The sequence below is a fragment of the Symsagittifera roscoffensis genome, chromosome 1 (genome assembly GCF_963678635.1).
Source record: "Symsagittifera roscoffensis chromosome 1, txSymRosc1.1, whole genome shotgun sequence".
Taxonomy (NCBI): Eukaryota; Metazoa; Xenacoelomorpha; order Acoela; family Convolutidae; genus Symsagittifera; species Symsagittifera roscoffensis.
In genome coordinates, this window is record NC_087062.1 from 3,339,494 (window position 1) to 3,349,865 (window position 10,372).

General features: G+C 35.6%; 1 protein-coding gene across 1 annotated transcript; it reads left to right on the top strand.

Annotated features, from left to right (window-relative positions):
• The first annotated feature begins 2,139 nt into the window (after positions 1-2,139).
• On the top strand, positions 2,140-8,764 carry LOC134853990 (GATA zinc finger domain-containing protein 14-like). The gene is made up of 4 exons (XM_063870043.1): positions 2,140-2,954; positions 3,365-4,973; positions 7,656-7,758; positions 8,594-8,764. The coding sequence occupies exons 1-4, from the start codon at positions 2,588-2,590 to the stop codon at positions 8,723-8,725; spliced, it is 2,211 nt and encodes a 736-aa protein (XP_063726113.1). The 5' UTR covers positions 2,140-2,587; the 3' UTR covers positions 8,726-8,764.
• The last annotated feature ends 1,608 nt before the right edge of the window (positions 8,765-10,372 follow it).

Here is a 10,372-nt window from a genome sequence, read left to right on the forward strand (position 1 = left end):
GATTAAATGGTTTTGGCTAATGTTGTACCGGCTTAATCAACCATATTGCGTTTTTGTGTGTTGTTTCAACGGACTGAAAAATCCTGTTTGACAAAATTAGATATTTTGGAAATGTATGGGTTGGTTTTTTCTCACTTTTTTGATAAATTTTCAAAGGTTTTTTTTTTCACTTTTTGCAAAAATTTAGTGCAGTAGTAAACTACTCTACCGAAATTCAAAATCGGCCTACCATCGAAATACCACGTGCAACCGTTTGTGCCTGCATATTCTTCTATTCTCTCCTTACCCTACCCTACTGTCTACAGTCCTATGAAAAAGGGGGAATATTCGGCCCATGTTTTTATATTTTTTCGTTTTCTCAAAAAATGATCTCCAAAAGCTGAGATTTTAGGTTCAATGGATTGAATAGGTTATGGAGAACGCCCCTGCATAAACGGCTTCACCCATTTTTTTTCTCCACAAAAAACATGGTCCTCCAAATAGTAAAACTTTTGATTTTTTGTACCATGGTTTGAGTCTTTTTGATTTTTTCTCGAAACCTACCCGCCCAAATCTGAGATTTTGGGCTCAATCCAATTAACAGTCTGTAGAAATCTTTTGTGCGCGTGCAGCTATGTCCATTTTTTTTTATACTAAAAGTAATGGCCCTCGGAAAAGTCAATAATTTAGTTTTGACCCTCTTTTGAAATTTCTTCGACTTTTCGCGAAAACTACCTTATCAAATTTGAGATTTTGTGTTCAATCAAAACAACAGATTGAGGAAAACTTCCCTATATAATCCACCAATTATTTTTTGTTATGCAAAAGTTATGGTCCTCAAAAAGTCAATAATGTGTTTGTTGTACCGTCATTTGAACTTTTTGGCTTATCTCGAAAACTACCAACTCAAATCTTAAAACTTTGAGTTCAATCGAAACACCAGGTTAGTTTTGTGATTTTTTGTTCAGCGGCTACGCCCATATGTTCTTACCCAAAAAATTTGATTTGCAAAAAAAGACAATTATTACGTTAAAGGTTCGGGTTCAATTAAAAAGTGCGGTTTGATAATCTTCTGTGTAAGCGATCTTGACCTTTTTTTGCAGAAGAAGTTATTGATTTCGGAAAGTCATGTTTTTGAAATTTTAACCGTTTTTCAGAAATTTTTTGTTTTCTTAGAAACTACTCTATCAAACTTGAGATGGAAGGTTCAATCGAAAGAACCGATTGTGAGAAATTTTCCCATAGAAGGGGCAACTCCTTATTTTTTTAAACAAATTTTGTAATTGGAAAGATTGCATTTTCTCGAAAATTTTCACTCGTCTCACTTGTTTTAGTAGAGAACTAACTACAGTCAATGAATGAATTTTTAGGCTCCAAGCTGATCGATGTATTACCAAGCTAGTTATATGGCAGTTTTTTCAATGTTTTCGCTATTTTCAACTAATAAATTTAGTCTATTGGCCAATTCAGTCGCATCTAACAAGCTAAAATAGCAACCAAAAAATTGTGGCAAAAATGAAATTGCTAGTAAACTGCTATTAAACTAAATGTGCATGGACATTTTTTGCTTCTTGCACATCAATCGAACATACTTGTAAAGGTATTTTTTGAGTACTCGGCTCAAAATACAGATTATTTAATCTTGTGTTGTTTTTTGCTTTTACCAGGAGTGGCTTGGTGAAATTTAATTCAGTTCAACAATTTTTTTCCTATTTTCGCCGATATGTCTGAGGTTTTATCGTCTGTGACGTTTCATTTTGTTTGCTTTGCGAGCACTGAGCATGCGATTGTTTTCTTTCCATCCTCTGATCTCTAATTTATCCGACTTTAGGTGGCTTTCCACGCCGTCGACTTCAAAACAACCGAACCTAAATCCAAAACTAGACGCCTTATATTCTGGTTTCTTGAGCATGGGGGGGTTATTTGATGTTTTGTCTGTATTTAATCAATGACCGTAATCATTTTTTGATGCTCCATCCTTAAACAGGTGCGGACGGGCTGACTGTTAGTTATAATTCTCTTGTTTATGATTCGCTTAGTGATTTAATTTCAACAACACAATTTTTTCCAACATGACGTTTTGGTCCACTAAAAAATTCCCAAGCTCAGCATCAAATATTCAGCTGTAAATCAAGTATTATGACGATTATAAATGGAAAATAAAAAAAATCCGATTAAAATTTTCCCTTTTTTCAAATAAGCCAACGTGCATTTTCGCACTATCTGCATCTTTTCACTATTCCTATAATAACATATTACATGAGAAAAAATAATCAGAGCTGTGATTTTTGAAGCTCGTTAGCCTTCCCTCGATCTAAATTGGGATCCATTTCTCCTTTCGTTGACTTTGAGTGACACATACCGTTCTCCAGTTCAAAAATTTACGATGAGCGACGTGCGTTTACGATTATTTATACCTTTTGCTTATAAAATTTTTCTCCTGCCGAAATGAAATGAGGTCGAAATCTCAGTAATACGTGGAAAATTTCAGTTCAACTGCATGAAGCTTACCTTTTCCTTATTTTTTTAAATAATTTAAAATTATTATTTAAAATGAATGTTGAAATTTCAAAATTAATTTAACCTGAAATCTGAAAACCCGATCAGCATGTTTTCGCCAACATCTCCAAAGTCGAACGGATCCTGTAACTCTGTTCGAAGCAACAATTCCAATCGAGCTCGTCAGTCCTCCCAAGAACTAGTTAGCTCAGACTGGGAAGATATTTTGGCCATGATGGACCATAGATCAGAGACTCTGAGGTCGCAAGAGACCAAAAGTATGGCCTCCAAGGCTAAACTTCCGACGTCTAAAGGGAGTTCAAATCAGTGCTTCAATTTCGGAGCCCCCGATTTGAGTAAAAGGAGAAAGAAAACCAATAATACGAGCAATGGTTTTACGTCTTCAACAGGTCTGCCGCCTTCCGCTTTCGCCCCCGTGTCCGACGACGAAGTCTCGGTTGCCGACGATTACGAAGGTAAGAGTCCAAAGAAACAAATCAAAGCCCCAGCTTTTGCGCGGATGTGAATATATTTTTTATTTAGTATTTTGCTCCCCTCGGTTTAAATAAGTATCGGCGCCAGGGGTGCCTTCAGAAAAACTTAAAGAATTATCAGCCAAAGATAGATGTCGTAAAATAGCTCCAAAGTGGGGACCCTGTTCAGGCTCAAACTTTTTTTTATTATTATTTTTTTTAAAACTGAAGTAAAATATGCAACCCATCCCCCCTTTTCGCCCGTAAATCCACTACTGTTCTTTCCGTTTGAAATGATTTCATGCCAGGATAAAAAAATATATTGACAGAAAAAAGCATAAAAGATAATTTGAAAACTGAGAGACGGTTTTAATGAAAACTGTTTCTTATAAATTGCATCGAAACTTTTTTAGGCTACAGCGAGTACGGAAGCTCCAGATTATCAAACAAATTGAAGTCATCTGCAAAATCCATCGAGTCACCGGTCAGTGACAAATTACCCCAACCAAATTTCACCCCAAACCACAGCAGTATTCCTTCCACAGCTTCGACCAAAACATCGCAAATTGCACTAAGACCAAATAAAACTAACGGAGAACCAATATTAACGTCAAGAACTTCCAAGAACCAAAAAGAATCAGAAAATTTACCTACAAACGAAGACACCTCCAAAGATAGATTCTCTAAAGAAACGAACGCGAAAACTAGCAAAGTAAAACCAAATGCTGGCTTGAATTACCCAAAAAATAACAACCCAAGAAATGCGAGAAATGATACAAAATCTAACAACAACGTTGAATTGAGATCAATTAACCATAATTTGGAAAATAAATTATTTACAAAAACAAATTTTGAAGCGCACGAAAAAGCCGAATGTTCGGAGCCAAATTCTCCCAAAAAGTCCAACTACCAAAACAACGAACGACAATCTATCGAAACATCTCGGAAAGAGCAAACAAATCGACGTGTGAAACGCATTAAACGTACTAAACCTTCGATTAAGAAAGAAATTGACCAAAAATCAGAGGATGAATTAAAGCAAGAAGAAAATGAGTTGGAAAACGTATTTAGAGAGGTGGAAGTTACTTTAATAAGTTTGTCACCTGAAGAAAAAACTAGACTTGTATCACCGCACCCGAAGTCACCGAATTTCACCCACACTGATATCCGAAGTCCGAAACTTTCGGGGTTCCGACCAGCCGAGAAAGAAAAAACACCAGCTTGGAAAGTGAACGAGAGGCTAGCTCAATCTCAAGTGATTTATGACCGATACGAGCCGATGTCTTCAAACTCGCATTACGAATCAGAACCGAATAGCCGACGGTTGAGCGAAGCGGTAGCGAGTGAGTTTTCCAACCAATTTTCTTCCGAAAACAGCGCATCGGAAGATCTGATTAAAGTCAACATTACTAAACCTTCAGTTAGTATATTCTCAAAAGTCAACCAAAATTACAATCAACCCCAATCTCAAAATTATAAAACTCTAAAATACTCCAAAAAGAATTTATCCCAGAGTTTAGACTTTTCATCTCAAGAGGATTTAAACCGAATGGTGTATCTCCGAAAGCATTATTACGACAATCAATACGACTACGATTCGGGAACTTCGACTATGAACTCGGCTCCAATTTCAGCGAACGATTCAAATTGGAGTCACCGACAGAACGACTTGTCATCTTCTCGAAGCTCAAGTATTTGGAGCAAATACGACGACATTCAAGATCGAAACGTGGCGGTTTACTCGCACGTTTTGAGGAAGTATGGAGACATTATGGAGCTGGAGTCGCCAAGAGTATCCCATGTCCAGAAAAACAAAATGGACCCGGCGAGGAAAATTCTGGGTCAGAAATCGTACGCCCTGGACCACGCTAAGAGGGTTTTGGTGAGGTTGAAACAAGCGACAGGTCAAGACTTTGAGTTGCTTCACGAGAAAGAGATAGAAGACGAATTAATATCGGGAGTGGAACCGCCCAAAAAGTTGCCTCCCTTGGGACTAGTTGATCCTATCGAGATCGAAGTCAGGTTAGTTAAAGTTTCGAGGATTATTATGCCTTTCGTGTTCTGATTTTCGAATATGATCAAGAATGTTTTTTTTGTCAGAATTTCTGACCATCTAATTGAAATAGTTTTTTATCATTTTGAATCTATCAATGACCTCAGTTGAAAATGAGAAAAGAATTTTTTTGTGAATTGAAGTCCGGTAGTTGGATTTTATTGAATTTTCAGTGACTATGCTACTTTAGAGTTCAATTCAAACTCGTATCTTTACAAGAAGACAATTTCCGGTCTCAGGCTAAGAATACTGAAATGGCGCAAAAAACTTGACTTATTTTTAATTTCGGTAGCCGGTTATAGTGTTCAGAATTATCAGCTGAACAAAACGGCTATCTGCTGATCCAGTTTTCTGAACTCGAGTTCAGTTCATCAAAAAAAAATTTGAATAGAATTAAATCCATATATTTTTTCACCTAATCGAAAACTGAAACTTTTTTAAAAACCAATAATTTGTTTTGTCTTTTCGACCTTCTCCGAAATTTTTCAACTGTCTGCTGACTCTTTTTTGAACTTTGACACAGTGAGGAATAGATACTCGGCTTTCCTTAATACTTTTTTTCTATCTATATTAGGAAAGAGAAAGAATTTTGACTTTTATGAGGCTTCCTCGCCGAAAATGAGAGCCCTCAGAACTTCAAGAATGTGGTCAAATGAGTAAACTGTTTTGACCAATTCAGGCCATGGCGAAGAAATATGGCTGAGGGTGTTTTTGAACGCGTTTTGTGTAGCTCAAAAAACACTCCGGCGGGAAGGATTAAACTGCTGTTTTGTTTCACAAACCGATCTTAACCCGGTTTAAAGGTTATTTTAATCTGGCGATGATTAGGATTCCAAAAAACCTAAAAATTCTTCTCGATGTCGAAAATACTGGTCTGAACCAGTGGCTTCTTAGATTAGTTTCGAGAAAAATTTTACAGACCCATTTATTGTAACTAAATTTAGTTAGCTTATTACAAGAGTTTGAATAGTGCCAATTCCCCTCGCTTCAAAAAAAAACAAAAAAAAGTTCGTGTAAACGCTTAGATTGTTTTTAGAAAAAAAAATTCACAAAAATAATTTAGTTCAAATATTTTGTGCTATTTGCACAGCAACCAGCAATCTTTGTTTATGTTTGAAATTTTTTTGAAACGAAATTTTTGCATTTTGAAGGTATTTTTGATTTTTTGGCAAACTTTCAATAGCTGAAATTAAGCTCGAATAATAACTTACTCATAATCTTAACACTATTAAAAAACGTTGTGTTCACATCCGATTTCATAAAAAGAATTAAATTGGCGGTATATTCCTAAAAATACATGCTCGGTACGCGCCTACCAATTTAAGAAATGTGATTTTCCAAGCAATTTTGCTCAAAATTAATATATTTATAAAAAAAGTTATAATGGTAGCTTAAATCGCGAGAAAATTGATTTCAAATTATAAAATCAGTGGACATCAACCGATGTCTAATTAAGATTTTTGTTTTTGCAGGAACTTTTTTTTTACCGGAGCAAAATTGCTCTTTTAAATTTTTTTTTTGCCTGACAAAAAAGAGGAAAACATCTTCAACATGCTTTTTATCGCCATCTTAGAAAAATAATAAAGAATTGAATTTGATGTTGCCTGCTCTTTTAAACGAAGAGGCGTCTAGAAACTAAAGAATGTGACCAAATTAGTTAATTGTTCCTAGACCACTTCACGAAATGAGAAAGAATTCTAAGAATGATAAAGAATTTTTAGAATGAATGATAAAGAAGTTTTTCAAATGCATTTTGGTTGCCTCAAAAACTTTATAGTTGGTAAAAAGCGGTGATCGATGATATTACTCCCCTATATGTTGTTTGTGATTTGATTCTAAAAAAGCGAAAAATGAACTGTTTTCAATCTAAGTTCTGGTTTCTAATCAGTTCGTAATATAATCTTAATCTGGTTTTCAAACCAATTTTTTTTCTTGATAGTTAATTTTAGTAAATTAGCAGCTGGGTTGTTTGATAGCAACCCTCTCCTCCTCCCCCAAGCAAACGTTTTTATAATTTTTTTTCTCGTCTTCGCATTCTTTTTTCAAAGACAGTTTTTGTCGGAAAGTTTTGTGTTACTTGACAGCAACCAGCTATCTTTTTATTATATTGTAATTTCTTTTTCACAACTTTTTGTAACAAATAGTCTCATTACTTCGCACCTTTACTCGCTCATTTCTAATTTTTCAATATTTTTTGGGCAAATGAACACGCTTATTTTTCTAACTGGTTTTTACGCAGATGATTGAGAGTTTATGCAACACTTTTTGTACACATAGTTCGGCTTAAAAGTATGATAAAAACGGGTTTTGAGTGTTTTTGAGATTCTTGAACTATAATTTAAAGGAGATTTACCTGCGTTTACAAAAATTGTTTTCGTCTTATTCTTATTTCAAACGTTTTTGTAGCAAATTTTTGGCTTTAAATTTTTCTATTTTTGGTTGTTGCGGTTTCAGACACACCTGTTAAGTTGTTTAATAACAAATGAATCGCAAATGATGCGCTGCTCTGCTTTGTTCTTGCGCGATGATTGAATTCAACGATGGGCTTCGGATCACAAAGCTGAGTTTCTAACCGTGACATCTTTTTGAACCTGTTCTGAGCTGAACTGTTTTGCGTGGTGTTCATGAAAGAGTGTTTGATGATGTTTCAGATCATTCTACAAACCGCGAACCATGAAAGAGTTCAGAACACTGCCAAAGTTCCAGAACTTGACATTAGGGCCGCAATCCACCGAAGCACAACAACGTGAAAAGGTAAAAAGAACAATGTGAACAATTTCCCCCTTTAATAAGCCAATTAAGCGATTACAAAGACCAAAAGAGGGTTTAGGGGGGTTCCCTCCTCAAGGATTCGACCCACTGTCAGCTTAAAGTCTCCCCCTTTGGTACTATTTTCAAAAAGTGCCTAAAAACGCGTTTGTTGGTCTGTTTTTTCCAAAAACTTGCCTGCGAAAAAAGGTCAAAATGGGGTTTTTCTAGTGGTTTGGAAGAGCTCAGAAGATAAATTTGGGCGAGCTACAAAAATTTCAAAAGGTTGACAAAATATTCGAAATTTTTTTGAAAACCCGCCTCCCTCTCGAGAAAACACTGAATGCACCGCTTACCAAGACCCCAACGGCAAATTCAATCTGAGAAAGAATTTAGATTGTTCAATTGGTCCGATGTAATTATTGCTATACGAAAAGTTTTGAATACAAAACTCTTTATTTAATCTTCACCTCTGGAATTTGATTTTTTGGGAAAACTTTGAAGACATGGTATCAAACTCAAGTTTTCAGGAGGCGCGGATGGTCGATTTTCAATGGCGAGATATAAAAAAAATTTCGACCAAATTTTTAGTTTGATCAATTTATTTTTCCAATTTATTTTACATTAATGAGATTAAAAAGAGCCAAAAAATATCGTATACCGGAAGCACGTTTTTCATAACGGTAACTGAAAAAACAACGGGGGGAGGGGTCAAAAGTTAACAGAAAATTTGATTTGTCAGCCATCTTTTGTTACGTTCTGCAATTTTAAAAATTTTTTATGTAGTTCAAAGACGTATGTTGAATTAACTTTCAGAGCTGAGTTTAATTAATTCTTTCAGGTTCTAAAAATGGAGAAGTTGAGGCACTTGGACCAGATCATCCAGGAGAGGAATCGGAAACTTCTTTCGAACAAGAGAGACAAGTCTAATGAGTCAACTAACAAACTACAAATAAGGGCTGCTACAAACTGATTCTAAAACTTAAGAATCGTCACTCTATGTCAATTTGAACAGCTTATGAAAAGAGTTTTAAAAATGAAACTAAATGATATTATGGATTATTAAACTAAACAATTTTAACCATTCCTTTATTCGAAAGTTATTAATTTTGAGAAAAAGGAGAGTCAAAAATGAATAAATGGAAAGGATTTATTGCATAAGTACCATCGAAGGGGACCATTATGCTTGCAAGGTCATAACTAGATTTGCTGCCAATTTTAACTCAGAAGTAAAGCGGAGCTTCATATCGCTTGCGATAGAACAAAAACCACCCTAAAAGTCCTTCGTTTGGAAATATTTTACGACACCCATTTTTGGTCGACTGACCATAAACTTTTCTAAGGGTGCATCTGGCGTGAGTACATATAATTTTGAAGGTGAAGCGCGCCAAAAAAACCTGCCAAAAAGTGACCAAAAAATGCGTTTTTGGCCTGTTTGTAGACTTGTTTTTGTCGGCTAAATAAAGTTAGGATATGTTTTCGGAGAGCTCGAATAATAAACTTGGTCAAACTAAAACTCAATTTTTTTGAGTTTGAATCTGGATCTTGTTTTTGCTGTTTTTAGAAAGCAAACGCATCCTTTCAAATTTCCTCTTCATTGTCTTAATCATGCAAATAGATGCGTAATTATAATTATGAACATTCATATTGTTAAATACAAAACGTTTTTCTTCATGTCCTCATCATGACAATCCAAAATATTTAACTAAATTTTTGTATCTGAAAACGGAAACGGGACGCGGAGGGGGTTGGTTGGGCTCGTTTATACCGTCTCTCGTATAAATGATGTATGTTTATTGACGGATCATGTTATTTAACATGAACAATACAAGACCAAACTGTGCACTGGATAGGCGCACAATTTTGTGTCTGTATCAGTGGCGTAGGCAGAAATTTTTGTGGAAGGGGGCGGTTTTTCGAAAACAGATTTTAAAATTTTGTCGACCTTTTTTTAGGTCGACTAATTTGATTTTCCGAGATCTCCGGAAATACCCTATTTTGTCAAAAATCTTTGCGAATTATCGCGTTTTTTGGCGCGCGCTCCCCCCTCAAATTAAGTTATATTGGCGCCGGCCAAAAATGGATCTCATAAAAATATACAAAATGGATGACCCTTTGGAAAAGTTTGACAACGAGAATTGAGAGAAGTACGATCGCCCCACCCCCCTCCCCCTCCCCTCAGTACGCTACTGCTCTGTATGTTCCTGGATTCCAGAGACAAGTCTTTAAACATGTTCCAAAATGTAAGTGGACTCCACTTACAAAAAGTTCGTGGATTCCGCGTACAAATACCTAGGACCTAAAATTTATCAGCACGTTTGTTTTGTTGCGGATTCTACAAAGTTGCATAACTTTGGAGCAATTTTGAGCGCTACTGTGTTTTAATTATTTGTTTGTAGAATTCAAAACAGCAAAGAATATCAAAGAAAAGTGGCAATATTGCGGATTCCGCGACAAATATTATTTTAGCTTATTGTGGAATCCGCTTACAATGCACAGAACGCACAGTTTGGCCGCGCAATGAAAATCTACAAAGCTGATTTTGAAAAGAACACGATCAAACAAAAGTGTTGCTTTTTATAAGTAACTCCACTTTGGCTCAAAAATGGCTTGAAATTTT

Bases quoted from the DNA above. Each gene is read 5' to 3' on its own strand.
- LOC134853990 (XM_063870043.1), top strand. From the start codon at position 2,588: ATGTTTTCGCCAACATCTCCAAAGTCGAACGGATCCTGTAACTCTGTT. The intron at 4,974-7,655 runs GTTAGTTAAAGT...ATGATGTTTCAG, and splicing joins CCTATCGAGATCGAAGTCAG to ATCATTCTACAAACCGCGAA. The intron at 7,759-8,593 runs GTAAAAAGAACA...TAATTCTTTCAG, and splicing joins AAGCACAACAACGTGAAAAG to GTTCTAAAAATGGAGAAGTT.